Raw genomic sequence first — 20604 nt, 5'->3', positions numbered from 1 at the left:
GCTGACATCAAAAATAGAGTGTTAACAATGAATGTCACCACTTGTAGTATAACAGATTTTGGAACCAGCATTGTTTTTTTTACAGCAAGTAGTGCCCATATCTTGGACAAGAGGGTTGAGTGAAGTTTTCAGCCAATGCCCAGCAGCTTGGCTGTCAAGGAGCATTTTGCAAATTTAACCACAAAACAAAATATGTTATTTGTCATATAAGTGATTTAAAATGCTCCAAAGCGAAACAACACTTCAAAGTGACTTGAATGGAGGTTTTAAGATCCTAGTAGGTCACAGAGGTCAAGAAACAAGCTGTCAACCGTCTGAAAAATGGCAAATGGGCTGATACTTGCATAGCACTTGTCTACTCTAACTGAGCACTCAGAGAACTTTCTACTACAAGTCTTATTCACCCAATCATACCTCGGCTAACATTGACACTCCGATGGATGCGCTTGGGATAACTTGGGGGTTATTTTGACACACAGACTGGAGGATCAGGGAGCGAATCACCAACCTTTTAATTGGTTGGCACCCCACTCTACCTGGTTGTTGGCTGTCTGTTAAATCCATTGCTGCAGTCATACAAGCAGTCAGTGACCCCTTGGTACCCTCTGATTACTGTGAAAAGATCTGTATTCCCTGAATGGTTGTTGAGTGGTTGCTACCAACCGCTAGGTGAAAAGTGGTTGCAAAGAGGTTTACCCCCTCATGATTGGTTTGTTTGCTATCCGGTTGCTGCAGTCATTGAATCACCCACACGTCTGCAAGCTAACTGCCTACAGAGCAGCAGTGAAAATGATCTTCAAAAAGCTTGTTGATTTTACTTTTATGTTTTAATACCAATTGGCAAGTAGTTGACCAATACTTGCAGACAAGATGCAGACAAGTCAGCATCTTCCATGCAAACAGCATTTGACTATGCGAATCAGTTAGAGACCAAACCAATCGCATTATGGTGCATCATCCTCTTGAGAACCAATTTCACCTTGTGATTACCTAGAAACCATCAGCAACCATTCACCAACCAGTCTGAATATATGATTTTCCCTAGAAAGGTTACAGGGGATCACCAGTTGTTCTTCAGGCCCATGTGAATAAGGATTAACTCAAAATGGGCCATGTATAACTTTAAGCCTTAACACAGTTTAAAAAATGTAACCTGGAAAAAACAAAAAGTTGGCCCCTTTAACACTGACTCGCTGCTGAAGCAAGCCTCAAGTGGCCACTTGTGGAACTGCAGTTTTGGCTTAACTTTTTAGGCCAAGAAGTTGCCACATTTCAAGCTCAGTCCCTTCTGATTTCATAGATATCAGAACATTAGCAACAGTAGAGACACACAGGGTTGAAGTTAGTAAGCTTTTTTAAATATGCACATTAAAATCATGTTTCTCCACTTCCCTGACATACACCATGCGTGTACTAGTTTCTGCTTATGTTCAACATGTCAGTGATGAACACACGCAGGTGGAAAACATGTTTCACCTCCTGGCTGTATTAGATTTGCTCATCAGATGTTAACAGGAATTTAAATGGACATTGTTGACAGGAATCATGCTACTCTTCAGTTCGTAATTGCTTTCAGTGCACAGTGAAACATTTTCATCACTCTGTGGTTAATTGCTTCCGCTGCAGCGCCTTTTATTCCCAGCTAAGGGACGCCAATGGGGAGAGATATCTGATGTGTAAACTAAAAGGTGTTGCTGTTAATTAATAATATATTATATTTTAAACATGAGACCTGAAAATGAGCATTCTGAGGAAGGTGACACACTGGGTCAAAATGAAGGTAATTCCTCAGTGGTTATTATAACATCTTTGACAAACCTACTGCATTATTTTAAGGGTTCAAATACTGAGTGTATTAAAAAAAAAAATCACAGCAGAACTGTGTAGTTATTCACATATACAGCTGTGCTCTACCAGCATATTGTGCAAGCATGACTCTCAGAAGATGCTTGATGACTATCTCTTGGGGTTTTCTGAGCCTGCTCAGACTGTTATCTTCACCAGACCCCGGCAGGCAGTTGGCTGTAGTAGTTTCAATGACGGCTAAAGAGAGATTTAAGATCTGTGAGGGAACTCTATACAAGAGAACAAACCCTGCACTGGAGGATATTTCGGGTATCACGGCACTACAGAGAGAAATCAAAGACATCTTTGTACACCAAACCAACTGCTCAACTTAAACATTTATATTGACATCGGCTTTGTTCCTATTCACAGTACTACAACCGTAGATGTGATTGTAACGGCAGAGGCACAATGTAGAAATGAGATGTCAATAGCAGTAAACTGAGATTTCTATTTCTTCTTCTGCTTGTTGAAAAATGTACTGGGTCTATGATACGGCAGCCAAACAATGACTGAAAAAATAGTAATCGATAAAGTGAGTTTGCCGCATAACTGAGCATTTTTACAATCGTTTGGTCTCATTTACTTATCAGCCACACGACAATGGGAGTCAACACTGTGATAAGCGAATAGGGCAGGGACAAGATATTGATACCACAATATAAACACATTGTATAATGACAGCAGACTTAAGAGGAAAGCTAATCGAGAGCTAACTAACAGAACAGATGCATCAACACATTGGATTAATATGATACACGTACACGGCAGCCAGTTTTTCTTCTTCTATACAAATATTGCCACGAATCTTAGATAACTGTCTTACTATATAACGAGTCTATCATATATCACATGATGACTGAGTTGTGATATCATTGAGAGGTAAAAACTGCAGTTCCTCTAGTGGCCACTTGAGGAACTGCAATGTGGTCAGTTCCCAAAGTCTCCCATGTTTAAAATAATGTTTACAGCCTGGTACAAATACATACTGTATTGCAGTAAAAACAAATGCAAGGCGCAGGCTTTTGTTATTAGCCCTGCTGAAACTCATTTTAATACACCTGACATAATTTTGAGTACAATTATTATTTTATTCATGCAGCTACACCACATTGTTTAGTAAAATTAGTTTAAATGTTTAGTAATAAATACCAAGCGTTTTGATCACAAGTTCATTTTCTTTTCCAAAAACAGTGATACTTATTTCAGGAACCTTGAACATGTTGTTATGTATTTAAACTGTTATATCCTGGCACTGAACATACCAAAGTTAATATAAAAAAATGTTGCCAATAAAAAAGGCAGCAGAAATTTAAACGCAGTTTTAAAGATAAGATTTTATGAAAATTTGACCTTATTTGACCTTGAAGGAGAGGTCAGAGGTCCAGAGTAACATGATATTTACAACCCCATATATCACTCCCTACATGCCTGCATGTTGTCAGTACAAACCATACCAGTAAGAAACAGTTTTAGCATCACTACATCATTCAAAAAATGAATTCCAAAAATCTTGCTGTTTATGTAACAGGTGAAAATACATGTTAAAGATGTTTTTGATTCACTCCAAAAGGCCCAGCCTCAGGGTTTTTGTCCTTTGTGCCCCGAAAAGTGACTCCTTCTTTTTCACTTTTCCAGCAGCAGCTTAACTGTGTAACGGGAGGGAAACAAAATCTCATCTCAGAAAACACACCTGTAGGGTCCACATCTGCATGCTGAGAGTATTGAGACATTTCACTGACATGCGATGGCATGATAGACCCACGAGCGCAGGAGGGAGATAATTTGATTCCAAGCAAAGGATTGACTCCGTCATTTTAGCGAGGGAGGGTAATACGAGGGGAAACGTGTTGGGAGGGAAAAGAGAACAAGCAGCAGGAGGAAGAAGAAGTGTTAAGGCTGGGCTAATAACTGCAGGCGAGATGTGTTTGCTCAGCACTGAGAGGCGTTTCGCAGGGAAGTGAGTGACACAGAGGGTTCCACGCTAAGCTTGACCAGATTGGATCTCGTGCCATCGGGGTGGCATCTCCGGGGAGCCGCCGCAGGATGCAACTCTAACTGCACGCACCGCGACGTGGAAGAGCACACACGCATGAACAAAAAAGTCCCTGCTGATTTTGCCTTATTTTACAGTTTGTTGGTGTGTGTGTGTGTGAAGGGGTTTGTGTCATTGCTTGTGCCCACACACACACACACACACACACCTTCTTGCATATTTTAACAGTGTGCAGAAATGCTACGAGGTCAGTGTTAGCACGGAGCCACAGTGATTGCAGAGCCACGTGCACTGGTACAAATACAAATGACCCCACTGTCTCGCTGTTCACTCACTGACAGTGGCCTAGATACAACCCCCTCCTCCCTACAGTCGTCCCACCTCTACCCCCCCCACCATAAAAAAAACCCCAGTGGAGACCGTTGTCCAGCCAGAGCTTCCCTGCCAAAGCCAATCATTTTAGTGGCAGGACAGCTACTCGCTGAATGTATTCTGCTTTCATTATACCGAGCCTGAGGAGAGAGATCGTGAATGGACGACAGAGAGGGAAAGGGGAGAGGGGAGCCAAATTAAAAGACTACTGTAGCCCCGCATACATTCAGTTTCAAACCCATATTTAATTCAGTGATTGATTTGTTCATTAAAATACATCCCATTACTAATTATTCCATTAATAATCCAATACCTAATGAAAAAAAATGCTCCTAATATGAGTGTGAGAGGGAGCGGGAAAAAGAGGGAGGAGAGAGATTCACTGAGTGAGGGATAAAGAAGAGATGCAGAAACAGATAGGAGGACACGTGTAAATACGAGCACAGCGGAGTCGTCTAAGGATCTGAGGGCTGGAGTGGGAAATAGAGACACAGGACCACACAAAATAAGAAAACAAATGATAACATAGGCACAAATGAGGAAAGACAGAAGATGTGGGGGGTAACGAGAGAATTAAAGAAGGAATTTAAAGTTAAAAAAGAAGATTGACCAACGTACTGTAAAAAGAATGGCAGAAAACAGAACAGGAAAATACAGAAATATAGAAAACAAGCAAGAAACTATAAGAAAAGAAAATGTCAAAATTAAGTCAGAAGGAAGTAAGGATGGGAAGACGTGTAAAAAGGATATGGGAAGAAAAGAATTAGTTAAGAAAAAACTGAAACAGATGAAAGGAAAGAAAAGAAAAAGGAAGTAAGAGACAATGACATGGAAACAAAATAATAAGAAGAATGAAAATATTGTGGAAATGAAAGAGAAAGAAGAAGGAAAAGGAAATGAAGTGGAAAGAAAACCAGAAAGGAAGGAAATAAATGGAAATGGAGCAAAGTAAGGGGAAAGGGAAGGATAAATGAGAGGAAGACAGGACGGGGTTATGATGAAAAAACAAGGGGCGTCAAAAAGAAAAGAAGAGGAAAATGAATGAGTGTAATAAAAATAGAAAACAGAAAGAAAGGACATAAAGAGGAAGTCCTGGAAAAAAACGAGGAAAAGAAACAACAGATGAGTGAGGAAAACCGGCAGAGGGATAAAGGAAAGAGCAAAAAGGAAAGGAAAGATCGAGACTTATAATTTAGAGGCTATTCACTCACATCTAAAGAGACCTCTGTGTGCAAGTGCATGTGAGCGTCAGTCATTGTGTGTGTGTGTGTTCGTGTGTGGCAGTGGGAGTGAAACAGCCCTGAGTGTGGCTCTAGATTAATGGGGGCCATTATCTCAATGCCCAAAACACTCAGTGATGAAGAGTCACTGCCTGGCGACAGGCCTCGGCCAATCAATTTATGGCACAGCAGTCACCTGCCCGGGTCAGAGCCCACATACGGCGGGTGTTTGTGTAGTTGTTGTGGTAGCGGTGCTGGGGGGGACTGGCAAGTTGCCACCATGTTACAGTATGGTGAAAAAGGAAAAACAGCCTTCCTGTGCCAGGGTTTCATGGTTTTGGCAGCATGCACAGATAGCTCCATAACTGTTCTGGGAACTAAATTATAATTATATTTTATTCAAAATAATGTGCTTGTTCAGGTAGTTGTACTTTAGAATTCCCAATTAGTTTTTTAAGGCCTTAAAGCTACACTACACTGGATGTTATGGACAATTCTTAAGCAGGACTGCATGAAACAATTAAGGAGCAGGACCCACAAAGTCCAAACTGTTAACCCCTTCAGGAAGGTCATCATATTTGGGGCAATCGTGGCTCAAGAGTTGGGCGTTCGTCTTGTAATCCGAAGGTTGCCGGTTTGAGCCCCGACTCCGACAGTCTCGGTCATTGTGTCCTTGGGCAAGATACTTTACCCGTTGCCTACTGGTGGTGGTCAGAGGGCCTGGTGGCGCCAGTGTCCGGCAGCCTCACCTCTGTCAGTGCGCCCCAGGGTGGCTGTGGCTACAATGTAGCTTGTCATCACCAGTGTGTGAATGGGTGGATGATTGTGTATAGTGTAAAGCGCTTTGGGGTCCTTAGGACCAAGCAAAGCGCTATACAAATACAGACCATTTATATGTGATGATAAACTTAGTATTCAGCTATGACCCAGACCCCAAAAAACATCTGCTAGTCTAAAAGCAAAACAAGGTGCACTGGGTCAACAGCACGCTCGCCATGAGTTCTAGAAGTTATGTCCAGATGCTTCTGAGGGGAAAACCACCTGACCCAAGTGCACCTGTCCACAAAGCACCAAAAACAGCATTTTAAAGCAATACTAACACAATCTTTCCTATTTGGGAAGGGGACAGTGGCTAAATATGTATCAGGGATGTGTTGTTAACTTTTAGAGGCAGATTTATGAAATGCCGTTCAGGCTCTTGTATTGCTTTGATTGCATTTTATACACATTAAGATAGTCCAGCCAGAACCTCATAGATTTTAAACAGATTCAGCAATTCCTCAACAGATAGCAACAAATTTGGTGCAGATAGTGAAGTAACTGTAAAATGATACAGGTGCTTGGAAACCTTCCTTTTCATAGGAATATAACCAGAATACAACCAGTTGGCAGCCAGCTTTGAGTCCCCTATGGCAAAGGGACAAAAGAGTTAAGCCCATCAGTGCAGAGTGACTCAGACTGATTCCAATGTATTGGCTCTGTCTGCACTCATAAAGTAGACAGAAATTATTTGCAAAACAGAGAATGAATGCAACTGGTGCAGACAGGCTCCCTCCCACCAGCCAACCTGTGTAATTGTGTCCACAGGCACAATAAAGGGCGATCGTGGCTCAAGAGTTGTGAGTTCGCCTTGTAATCGGAAGGTTGCTAATAATAATAAGGAATGTAATCATTGCTCGCCCACTGATTTTTCCTAGAAATGTCATGACAAGATTCCTCAAGTTGCTCCACCGGCACTGCAAACTCGTTACAATCAGACTAAATTGCATTTTTTTGGTCTGCACGTTGCATGTAATACTTTCACCACTGATAATAGAGTGTACTGGTAAAACTTCTGCACATAATTTTAGCAAATCTTGAAATTTCTGAATTTGTTATTAAATAACTGTGGCAGTTGTACTTTAGTTAAAAAAAAAATTGCTTGACATTTTCCTGAAATCTGCTTGTACGCAGTTTAGATGAGAAAGCCGGTAACACACTCATGTCTGTTCATTCAATGTGAAGTTGGAGCCACTGGTAGTTGAGCTTAGTTGAAGGGTAACACCAGGCTCTCGCCAGTGTCTGAAAAACAACCGGACATACATGAGTCATCCAGTCCAACTCTCACCAAGTAGTTGAAGCAGGTGATTTCACAAAATGTCAAAGTGTTTCTCTGTAAAGACCTGAATTTCACTGCTAGTACTCATGATACAATGGGGTGCGTTTGATGAATGCGTATACAACAGTTCACAGTGGATGCTTGGTCCGGTGCCATATGTCGAGCGACCTTTTGTAAGCTGTTTCTTGAACTCTCTGTTTTTTGTGTTTTTTTATATACCTTTTCCTCCCACCTCTTTCAAAGCTAACTGAAGAGCAAGGGGAAATTATTTTCCCCTTTGCTAGAAAATTCTGCGTCTTCTGAAGGATGCTCTTTCTCCTGGAGAAGAGGTTCCTCGTCATTACCTTGAGAGTGCCAAGATCACTCAGAGAAGATGGCTCTGAGTTATTTATTCGGCTCACACGCCCAAACACACACAAGCACGTGCCCAGATAGACAGGGACGCAAAAACACACACCACAGAGAAATTCAGTCTTTTTCTGGCTTGAAAAATATCTTAGAGCTATGTGATGGAGGACCTGTGAGGAGAATCCAAGAGGCTAACTTAACACAAAAGAACCACGCTACCTGGGTCCCCTGCTGTGAGCATTTTTAACTCCGTGCACTGGGCTTGTGTGGCTTAGAAAACCCATGCTGCTAAATGGGCTCCCTGCAGTACCTGGCAACACCTAACTGTAAGAAGGGGGTGGGGCTCATATGAAGTCAAATTTCTTCTCTTCTATTGGCTGAATACCACACCAGGTCATACACATGAATATACCTTTGAAAGGCAACCATTTTTTTGTGTGTTCCAGCATGAGCTTTCTGGTTCAAACCCAACACAACACATAAATTTTTCCTACCCATACAAAAAAAACACAGCTATGTTCACAGTCACTCATGTGAGACTTCCTAAAAATCACTGATTTTTAAAAGTACCTGTATATGTACCTTTTAATTAGAGAACATCAGACATGGGTTTCTGGGATCAGTTCTGATACTTCTCAAATAAAAAGTATTCAGATAGCAATATATGGACCTATATTCTTCACATTTCTTACAAATCCATGTAGTATGCTAGAGCTACACTGAAAAGGGAAAATAATGGGATCACTCTGAATATACTTGGTTATAGTGGGCATATACAGGAGGTAGAGTAGGTCATCTTTTAACTGGAAGGTTGGTGGTTTGATCCCTGACTTCTCCATTATGCATGCCAGATATCCTTGGGCAAGATACTGAACCCCAAGTTGCATCCATTGGTGGGTGAATGTTTGAAGGAAAGCACTTAAGCATAGAAAAAAAGTGCATGTTTGACTGGGTGACTGTGGCATGTTTTAACTGCTTTGAGTGTTCAGGAACAGAAGAAAAGGACTATATCTAAGGACCAGCCCATTAACCGTGCAACTAGCAGCTTGGATTATAAATACTGGCCTCTCAGCAACTCGGGTTGACAAGCTATTTGATTTTTATTTCTAGACTGCACCAAGCTTTTTCATTTTTTTAATCAGGCTGTTGAAAAGTCAAATTGGAAGCTTAATTCATTAAGCAGCTTGGTAGAACGATGTGTTCATTTTTGATTAAGTGTGCTTCAAGCTGATATTGGCAACACTGTTTCAACCGAAGTCTGCATAAGAGCATCTCTGAACGCACAACACAGCGAACCTTAAAACAGAAGACCACACCGAGAGCCACTCCTGCCAAAAAAGAACAGGAAACTGAAGGGAAGGAAAAGGGAGTCAACCCTGGAAGTAGCAAGCTGCAACTAATAAAGTCTTTCTTCTAAATGCTTATCTTAAAAAAGATTCTTTTAAACTCGGAATCACACAAAGCTAAATGAAAAAGAAGCTGGAAATAAAGACTACAGGTCCCCTAAATCCTCTGACAAAAATTAAAAGTTCCAGTGCCTTCGACGATTATAACTCGTCTGAGAGTCACCCCTGAGTCAGGACTCTTTACTCTTTGTTAGATTTTTTTGTTTTGTTGATACTCTACCTTGGAAACAAAATAAGCCTTTCAAACAACACACTGAGATGCTGCCACTGCAAATGTAGTTCTCAGTGATGAGTCATTTTAACATTGCAAACCATGGCCTGTCATTAAGCCCCAGGTGGTGACAATCCAGCCAGCGCGCTGATAGCTGCTAATTATTGATAATAATGGAAACAATAAAGGGAAATACAAGCCTGTTTAGGGCTAACAGGAACAGTTTGTCTCTATTCCTCCACTATGCCAATTCACTAATTCACTCAATAAAAACAAATTATCCAAATACGATTTTCAATCAGACGAGCAGCTTCATCCCAACCCTACATCAAGACTGAACAGCTGTTATTGCTACTGGTCACAATCAGTTGAATGCCACAGTACAGGAAGGGTAGAGGATGGTTTTGAATAGTCTCCCCTTGCTCTCCATCGCCTTCAAAACTACCACAACCTGACATTTCCCCTCCTGCTACCACAGGTGAAATTGAATCCAATTACAGCAATAAGTACCTCCTTAAGTAAGCTGTTCCTCAGTATCTTGGGAATCATCTATCATTGGAGAATAAAGGGTTAAGCCCTCTCACGATAACCCACCTCCCACTAACCCTGTGAACCCGAAGCTCTCATCGCTGACTCAGAGTGATGAAACAAGAGAATACTTTGCCAATACAAATCAATTCTGATAAAAAGTGCTTTAGAAACAGGCAATTATCTGAAGAATACTCTGTGAATGGCTTTTCATGCACATTCTGAACACACAGTTATGAACACACAGTTTTGTCATGCTATCACACCAGTTTGCAGGGGTTAATGTTAACATTAGTGTGGTGTTAGTGTGTTTATAGCTGAAAACAGGGCCTGCGTGTATAAGAACAGTATTTGGTGCAGTAGGCATTTCTTACTGTGGTTTTATTTACTACACAAACATTGTTTTAAAGTGCACGTGTACGTTATTTGATGAAAACTTAAACAGAACCAGTTTTTGAGAACAAAAAACAGCACTGCCCGTGTACAGTAAGGTCCATGTTTGACAGCTTTATCAGTTTAGCAGCAGATACAATAAAATATTAGCAAGTCATCAAAGTAATGATAAGCAAAAATGATAGACCTGCTGGAACAGATGAAGAGCCACTCAGGCTCTCACTCACTACATATGAAAATCAGATCAATGCATAATAAACGTAATTTATTATATGGTAGGCAAAGAACCAGAATCTGGTTCAGTTTGCAATCCAAATTGTATTTACCTAACTACAGTTGACTGAACTTTGACTGCGTACGGGTTAAAACTCTGATTGGATATTAAAAAAAAAGTGAACACGTTGGCTACAAAGCTAACTCACAACCACAGGTTCTTATCTGATGTCCTCTGTTTGATGTTTTTAGTTTCTCCTCATTCACTCCCAGACTGTAGACAAGCATGTTACATGTCTGTCTGATGACCCTAACTGGTGGGTCCCCATATTGCTAGTACTTTATCTAGCAAAGCGTTGCTAAAGAAAAAATAAAAATAAAACACTACTCAAATACTATTTCATACTAAGAGTTATCATCAGATTAGATACTCATTTGCAACAGTATCGATACGAACAGTGCCACCTTCAGTTGAAACACAACTTCAAACAGCACCATTGGTAGCAGCCCCTCTCCTCACTAGCAGCTGAACGCATGAAAAGTAGTTAATATCAATAGACTGAACTACACTTTATGATGAATTACAAAAGGTCAGGAAAGTTCCAGTTTGAACAGTACTAAACAGTTATCCTAAATGTCAACCTGGCCGGTGCACACATTAACATTGGCTGTTTAACAATTAGCAGTTACCAGCTAACCACATTAGTCGATCTATTAAGTTATTTTTACAGTAGAGGCCATGGCTGTGGCTAATTATGTCCTCTGTTTGATGTTTTTAATTTCTCCTCATTCATCGCTAGACTGTAATGAATGACCATTAAATGCGACAGGAAGTCATATTTGTCTGATAAATGGCCCCAGTCAATGGGTTCCAATGTTGCTCCTCCTTTTCAAGACCAGGGTCCAAAAATCAATACTAGGAATTATTATTGGATCAACATTATCAACATTATCCATATAAACAGTGTCAACTTTGCCTCCTTCAACTGACACAACTTCCCACAGAACCATTGCAGACCGTCAGGTGCACAGCCCCTCCCCTCACTAGCAGCTGAACACGTGAACAGTAGCTGATGTCAAAACTAAACAATTTATGAGGTATGTTAGATGTCTGTAAATCTTCTGTTTCAATATTAAAATATTAAACAGTTATATCATAAATGCTGACATAGCTGGTGCACATGCTAATGTTAGCCATTAAACTATTAGCAATTATCAGATAGCAACACTGGCTGATCTATTAAGTTATTATAATGGTAGCAGCTAGTGGCCATGGCTTATAATAAAAGGATAATATTAATATTGGAGCTAGTCAGCAAACATTATTAGTGCTGCCTATTGGTAACATTAGTAGTGTTAACAGAATACATTATTCCCACCATTCCTAAGTCCAGAGATTAAAAAGATATTAAGTACAAAATTTTTTTTTTAGAAATTCTACCAGCAAGAGCATCTTAAGACATAGTTGTCATATATCTGTTCATTGTTACATCAGAAAAAAAGAAAACAGTGATGTGATTGATGTATTATTCTCATCTTTACAAAAAACAAAGACTGTGAATTTTTCTCCTCTTGCGGAGTAGAAAATGGTATGAATTGTTGGGTATTTTCCCGAGTATTATATTTCGTTTGAAATTTCAGCGATAATCCTAATCGAAAGAGTTTGTTAGCATAATGAAGTACGTAAACTTTACAACTATATTGAGATATTTTTTAAAATCCCCCTGTTTTTCCCCCTTATTTGCTTCATGAGACTTTTTCCACTTCAGATTCTGACACATTTTATATTTGGGGTTGCGTCAGAAAGGGTAACAGGTGTAAAAATCTGCCAAATCAAATATGCAGAGCTACCCGCTGTGGCAACCCCTTGGGGAAATGGGGCGCTGCCAAAATGGAATCGGAAAGCTTGCTCACTTCCTTTTGAAGTTGGATTAATGGCATAAATGAAGCTGTGTTTTTCGGACCATCCCGACTGGTTTAGCGCAGATACGAGGGAGTTGTTCACTTTGTCCAAAACCTCTAATGTATATCCAGACCAACCAGCTAGTGAAATAGCTACGATTTTAAATTACAAAAACATTTCCTGGAGGCACAGTCGAGCTGGTTCCTTTGTCTCTTTGCTCGACTTAAACCTCGACGGGCAGAAGCGCTCAGAATCCAAAACTTTAACAGCATTAAAGTCAAAAGTTGTTCCCTTGTCTTAACTGCGATCAGCGTGATCAGCGGTAAGTCAGACTTCTGTCAGATCCTCTTTTGCATGTACCGCTTCCAAAACTGATGGGGGATGCCTCTGTATCACAGCAGATGTCTGCCTGCACAGCATGTAATTGCAGCCAGGCACCCCACTGCCATCCCAGAGTTATAACTCAGAGAAGTTAAATCTTACCAGGCAGTTACACTATCAAGCACTCTGGCTGCATCAACCTAATTTGCAAACAAAACACAAATGTTCTTTGGGTAAGCAAAAGCACGCACACAGTATTTCAAGCCTTACTGCTGTTTCAACGATTCTGAGTGCAGATTTTGTTTGGGAAGCAAAGAATGGGTCTGTAATTTAAATGTTTGTTATGACGCTGAACGAATAATGTCGAATGCTTCAAGGACAAGCTCCAAGGCAAGCTAGGCCTCGGTCTTGCTCACCGTCAGTAACCTATCATGTCATTTAAAGGGCTGTGAAAACTGATTTACACCTGAATTTCAACAGCAACACACTGCGGCGCTCTATATTGTTTTTCAAATGCATGCAGCTGCTTTTTTGATTTTTGATTTTTTTACGACTGCTCTGGGTTTGCATAATGTAGATGTTTATACAGTTCCACAAAGCCTGGAAAATAACAACAGAAACCCGAGTAAGTAAAGCATCCAACTGAAAGGTCGGCAGCTTAGGGACATTTGTGTTTGTGATAGCAGCTCAAAAATTGTTTTGAAAGCTGTTTAAATACAAATTTGGAAAGTGCAATGAGATCATATTTTAGAAAAAAAAATCACACTCGTTCGGTTTGACACTGCACTTGGCAAGCCTCTCCATGTCACCTTCAGTCAAATTTTTGGCTGGGGATGAAAAAAAAAAAGGCAGACTCGTCCAACAAGAACACAAATCCATAAAATCCAATACCGTCCTCACACCTGCCAGCAGTACAGTAATGCACAAACACCACAGCACAAACAGACGCCGTCCTCTTTCGACCTGATTATAGTCATTTACCTTTGCAATTTGGACACACCAGTTGAGCAGCAGCTGCGATCCAATGTTGTCCTTGTGCTCGTGCACATAGTCGAGGAGGCAGCCGTGGGGCATGAGCTGGGTGACCAGCTGGATGGTGGGGCTCAGGCAGACACCGAGGAGACGCACCAGGTGGGGGTGCTCCATGCTGGCCATGATCAGGGCCTCCTGGGTGAGAGGGGGGGAAGGAGGACAAAAATGGACTAAGAAGACTGCAGACTTACAGGGTTCAAGAAACTTCTCTTCAGATACTTTGGAGCTTCTTTGCTTTCTGTACTATATTTGTGTCGCACTGAACAGAATTTTATGCTTGCAGCTTCCCCCTTTGACATTTTTCCGTAATTTCAATATCATCAAATTGTAGGCATATATATTTTTGTTATTTTTAGTTGGCACACTGAAATCTGAAAAAAAAAAAAACCTGATTCAAAAGGTGGCAATGTGTGAAAATTTATTTGAAATCTAGTTCCTGAAAAATTGCTCTTGCTCTAGCATGTGGAAACAAGCCTCACTGGGCTGTTTGTGACCTGGTTAAAAAGTTTAAGGAAACACATGAAATTGTGACCAACATCCTCCTATACGTCACAAAGTTATGACCATTCAATAAAACCTCCACCAATTAAAATGACGGACAACAATGGAGAAACTTCCTGCTTCTTTTTCTAAACTATTACTGTACCTGCCCACTCTGGAGTATTGTCAGATTAGTCTGTGTTTGGTGGTTGCTAGGCAATGTGATGACATCATAATATATCATAATATATATATATATATATATATATATATATATATATATATATATATATATATATATATAATATAATTCAGGTTTAGTAGACATAAAATCCAGAATTAAAATGATCTGCTGCTTTTTTCAGAAAAGTCATTTCTTTCAAAAAGCTACAATTGGGTCACTTTAGCCTGTTCATGGTTGGTTGCAGGGCAACATGTAGACATTATAAAATGTAATAATACATTAATAATACATACAATAAAACAAGAGCCTTCAGGTGGCTGAGGTGTACCTGTATGCCAAGTTTGGCTGTTCAACTCCTGATTCTTTCTTCTTTTCCATTGGGATAGTATTGGTATTAGCATTATTAGGTATTAGCACAAGCCTTTTTATGGAAAAAAAAAAAGAAACTGAAGGAAATTAATGAGGGGAAATTATTTTTGTGTAGCAACAGTAACAGTTGGTGTCCTTTCCAGGGCACTGAAATCTGATATTTTGAAAAAAGTTAGCATCATCAAGACACACACAGGGAGCCGTTTGGCACTTTGGTACCTTGATGCACTAGCTGTGAAAATACTGTTGCTGATTAAAGAGGGAAACCGTTAATTTTTAGATGTTGGAAAGATGGTGATGCAATGAGACGAGTTTATCAACCAGGAAACTGCCATGTTTTCACACACTCAACATTCACATTATTTCACTGAAGTCTTTGTGGTAAGATTTACGCAAACACTGAGGTTTATTTATATATAACTTAAATTTGATATCATAGGAACTAGAGATTTGTGCACTACTGCACAATGATACTTATTTAGTGATATTGTGTGGATAAAGGCACACCAAACATCAATATTTTATTACATAAATAAAAATATTACAAAGTACTCATCTTATGCAGCGCCATCCTGACATAATATTAACTGAGCGCCCTTATATTAAATCAGCTCAACTGAAAACCATCACATACTAGACACAATTAGCCTGATAAAGCTACCTCGTACTTCAGAGCAAGTTAACGGCTCAGGAAGGCGAGTAAAAAAAAAAAAAAAAGGACAAAAATCGAAAAGAAACAACAGTGACCCGTGACTAAATAGCTGCCCAGAGTTTGAGGGTGTTGAACACTCGTGACCACTTTTGATCTCAAGGCGACTGCACAGGTTGCCTGATAGGAGGCAACCTTTCTGCAAACAATTGCAGTCTGACTTGGACTGCTTGCAAACACTATCAGAGAGATTGTTAAAGGTCTGCAAATAATTGCTTTCTGATTTATAAAAGCAGACAGGTTGCAAACATGTTGCTATCAGTCTGATTGAATCTCAATGATTTTCCACGATTTATCACAGTTAATCGCTTATCAGAAAAAAACTGCATTTAATTGCCAACTTGACCCCATCCAATCACAGACTGGTTGCAGACTGACTGTGTTACGTCAACATTTATGGCCGGTTTTAGTGTGCTTAACAAGCCTAATTTTACAACACAGAAATAACGGAGGTGAGATAACCTCACTGAATAAAGCAGGTATTGACAACGTTTAACTCTAACTCAAGTCACAATAACATTGTTTTGTGTCGGGTGATTCCCGCCTCTAATGGGAACCCATACAAACAAAACTTGACGACTTTAACTCTTTAAAGTTGTCAAGTTGTCAAGACATTCCTGTTTCAACATTTCCGTAAACCCAGTTTTTTAAGGCACTGACGCCAAAGGACACGTTGTCATAACATCTGACAATACATCAGTATCTGACGCTCTGGGCTGAAAGTATGTTGGAATCTTTATTCTGGGTTTTTGTAGGAAAACAATCAACATTATAAATATTTAGTTTATTGAGCAGCATTATGTTCTATTATCCTTTTTTTTTTTCTATGACAGATCAAGCTGTTACCCTTGGATAACACTACAGTGTCTACCAAAGAATTCCTAATAGAAATGAAGTTAGATGCATAAATTAATATTTGTGAGATGATTACTATATCTGCATGCACAGCATCTGCCCTGAGTAAACTCATAGTGAGAGAAAACCCTGCAGAACCCTTCTTCAAAGCTGCACAAACACAGCCTTTTTAATCTATATTTTAGCATGCACAACACACAGAGGTGCTTAAATGTTGCTCCAATTAAAAGAAAAAAACACAGTGAAACGTGCATGCTTAGAATCCACACTGCTGTCTAACACAAAGTTGCTGCGCCTCTGATTTCAGAAGCTGCTTCAGAATTTCTCGCTCTTGTTGTCATTTTGGCGTGTAAATACATTTTCTGTCCTCCCTCTCCGTCTCTCTTTGCAGCAGATGGACGCAGGGGTCTGAACAGTTGGGAGTCAACGTTGGGTAATTGTTATTGCGGCGCTGCGAGCAGAAGGATGTGTGCCGGTGATGAAGTGTTATGATGGCGAGGACCGATACTTGTGGCCGGCGCGTATATGCGTTACGGCTGAGCAGAAGCTGCACTTCAGTGCCATCGCTCAGAAACACTCACTTCACTCGTTCTCGTCTCCTATTGCCTCTCTCGGGCTCTCTCTCTCTCTCACTGACATGCAGACACACTCTCTTGGCAGCTCTCGAAAACACTCACACCCTCAAGGACACACAAGCACACTCTCTCCGTCTTTGCATACGGCAAGCAGTCGAGGAGGTGTATATCCAGGCTTGGCCTCGGGGCAGCCGATGGATAGATGAGGTGCCTTTTTAAATTTAGATGCTAAAGAATGAGCTGAGAGGGAGAGAGGTGGTGGCAGTGTGGGCGGTGCGCGAGTAGATTAATTCTAAACAGCAGCGGGGCCATAGGCCGTCGTGAGGCTTTTGGCACCATCAGTGGCCTGATTTAAGCAGAGCCTCGCAGCACCGAAGTAGTGCCACTACTTTTCCACTTCTTAAAACCACCTGCTCCCTCTCTGCCCCCAACCACTCGCCATCAGCCACCTCTGCACCAGGAATGCGCCTCGGGATCCAGAGAGGAAGGGAAAAAAAGGGGGAAGAGCACTTTTATTCTCAGACTGTGATCTCAATAGAGACCTGGGAGTCGTAAACTGTGTCGGGCTAAACTCTTGCTCCTGCTTTCTACTCTCCGGGCAAATGTTACGAGGATTTGCCTGTGTGTGTGCGCGTGTGTGTGTGCGTGTGTGTTTTGGTTTCCCTCTCATCTCCCTGAGCGCCGACCTCCATTACTGCCGGCTGACCCTCCTTTTCCATCTCGCTCCCTTGCTCACTTGCCCCCCTCACACACACTTGCACAAACACGAGGTGATAGACTGGCAGAGCAGTGTGAAACTTGCGCCTGTGCTAGTGCGTGTGGGTGTCTGCGCGCGAGTGCTACAAAAGTGGAACAGATGCATTAAATGAATGTATTGTTAGGGCCTTTGCATTTCACACGTCAAATAATCGAGTCAAATCCACATATTTGCAAACACGAGCAATTCACTCTGCATCTCTCGCACGCAAGGCCACCCCACCTCCCCCTCCCTCACCCCATGGGGAGGCTTATTTTTTGTTGCACAGAGCGTGTTTGGTTATGTGTGTGTGTGTGGGGGACTTTCAGAGAGTGTTTGGAGCTGGCACTCCAGTGGCCAGTTTCTCAGTGGCGAAGCGTGAGCCTGCCTTTAGATTGCTGTTTAACAAGCCAGCAGACAGAGCATATTGGCTCTGGATGGACAGGGACGCCCACTGGGAGAGACACCGAGAAAGAGGAAGAGAGGGACCGATGAAAAGGAGGGAGGGAAAAGATGCACAGATTTAAAAAAGTGCCCAGAAATGGGGAAATGCAGGACGGAGCGCAGCTGTGTGTGCGACAGGAGAGAGAATAAAGTGGTTCGCACTGTGGTTGGTAGTCAGCTAGTTGTGAATAATGATTTTAGTGTTTGATTTTTGCATTAACATTCTTAGTATTGATCACTGTGTGCAGCCATCTGTCTCGCAGTTGTTAGCACTATGCTACGTGTAAGGATCACGGATGCTCTATGAGAACTGGATACCAGACTCCGGCATGATATCAGTCCAATTAGCGTTCATCCAGCGTGGACACCTTCCTCTGGTTTGTGTGTCCAAGTGCACATGTGAGTGGGAGTGTCGCTACTCTTTAAATAAACTTCCTCTGGCTTAACTGTACTAACCCACTGGGTTCAAGGTTATAAATGGCTGTTTTTTGACTACTTTCGATTTCACCTTTAGAAACAGTTTGCCTTGCCTTGTTAGGTATCATTCTTTTCAGCACAACCTCACATGTCTGACTTTGCAGTTATTTTTCATACTGTATTAACACATTAAATCGAACCCCGGCTATTAACACATGTTTGCGCTAAAATATGCACTGTGTTTTCAATAACATATATGTGGTATTAAAATACGCCAAATGTTTTCCTTTTAAGCACATTTTATATAAAACCGATTTACCAGTAGGTCGCCATTGTTATTTACTTCTCAATGCACTCTGGGTAGAGACGTCACATGGTTGCACCACATCGAGTTCACAGTTAGCAGCGCACTGGAAATGGCTTCTGTTCAACCTTTCCAGTTTGAACCAGAGCAAACCGAGAGAGATGATGAAAATAGTCAACCAGTACTTACTTTAGATGAAGATGAAAACAATCCGTCACACGAGGACGCGAGAGCGAGGGAAAACTACTGGTGTCTATGCGGCGACTGCTTGCCAATGGCAACGGCGACTGAGAGCGTTTGGTGTAAAGAGCTTAATTTTATGGCAGCAGCTATCCATGATATCGCATAACCGCATGATAAAAACATTAATAGAATTCTAATTTCTATTATACAGTGAAATTACGATATCGTTATTTTTACAGATTCTCCGTGCAAAACAGTGCAGTAAAACTTTGAAGCCGTTGTGCCAAACTAGGTATCCCTGACAGAATTTGTTTCCCCTGCGTTGGGAGCATACACTGGCCTTTCGAAATAATGGACTAACAGTATCCCACGTTCGTGATTTTTAGTTCATAAACACTTCTTATAATGACTAATTTTGGAGATGTTAGCTCTTTATACAGTAAAGTTACAGTGGGATACAAATAATATCAAAATGTGCTTAAAAGGAAAATATTTGGTGTATTTTAATACCACATATGTGTTATTGAAAGCAAAGTGCATATTTTAGCGCAAACATGTGTTAATAGCCCGGGTTCCCTTTAACACAATGGAACTAAAATCACCAAAAAAAGCACAAAATTTGCAAAAAAAAAAAGCAAAAAGTTAGATGTTTTTACTGTAACAACCACAAACATGTTAAACAAAGCATTTTCACAACTTGAAATGCAAACATAAACTGCACATTTTAAAAGATTATGTACAAATGCAGCAAAGAGCAAAGGTACAACTGTTTGCATTAAATGCAGCCGATGTCTCAGGTGTGTTTTCCCAATCAGGTGCCACAATAAGATGCCACACAAAGTATTTGTGCCACTTCAAGCACCAGACAGAGCGGCACATTACTGCCCCGACACCTCTGGGGTGTATCACTCCTCCTTTTGTCCACCTGGAGACACTGGTGGCATCTTTGACTACACTACACGCTAACTACACACTCCAAACACGCAAAAGATCACAAATCTCTCTCAAATTCTAAAATCTGCTCTCAACATCACTCTCTCTCTTTCGCCGCCGTCCCTTCCCTCTCTTCCTTAGCAACCAAATGCCATGTGCCAGTGAGGCCTGTGGAGTCTGAGATGTAGCTGCTGGGTTTTTTGCAGTGTCTCTGAACACTGCACGATCTGACCTTGGACTGAATTAGCAGAGATGTCAACTCCTGGGAAGATCGGGGACTATCTTGAATGTTTTCTGCCTGTGAATAATCTTTCTCACTGCAGAGTGACGGACTTCAGATTGTTTGGAAATGACTTTATAACTCAAACTGACAAAAACGTCTGCTTTTATAGAGGTGCTCACACTTCCTGATGATCAGGTAATCAAGAGTATTTAATAATCTGCATCAAGCTGCTATCTACCCTCTTAATTCATGTGGAAGCGGTGAGAGTGGAATTAGTTTTTCACACTCTGATTCTGCATTTTTACT

General features: G+C 41.0%; 1 protein-coding gene across 3 annotated transcripts in view; it reads right to left on the bottom strand.

Moving 5' to 3' along the window:
* Positions 1–20604, bottom strand: part of LOC102787686 (receptor tyrosine-protein kinase erbB-4-like) — a 365449-nt gene that overhangs the window by 39721 nt on the left and 305124 nt on the right. For 2 of the 3 annotated variants that reach the window (XM_087836449.1, XM_087836451.1), the window contains exon 20: positions 13836–14021. In XM_087836449.1, coding sequence (XP_087692575.1) covers positions 13836–14021 — 186 coding nt within the window. The remainder of the gene's footprint in view (positions 1–13835; positions 14022–20604) is intronic. The other variant, XM_087836450.1, reaches the window with a different exon arrangement.

Source organism: Neolamprologus brichardi, chromosome 23 (genome assembly GCF_056152115.1).
Source record: "Neolamprologus brichardi isolate AB-2024 chromosome 23, ASM5615211v1, whole genome shotgun sequence".
Classification (NCBI taxonomy): domain Eukaryota; kingdom Metazoa; phylum Chordata; class Actinopteri; order Cichliformes; family Cichlidae; genus Neolamprologus; species Neolamprologus brichardi.
Note: the sequence above shows the minus strand (reverse complement) of the source record. Positions and strands in the feature narration are given on the sequence as shown.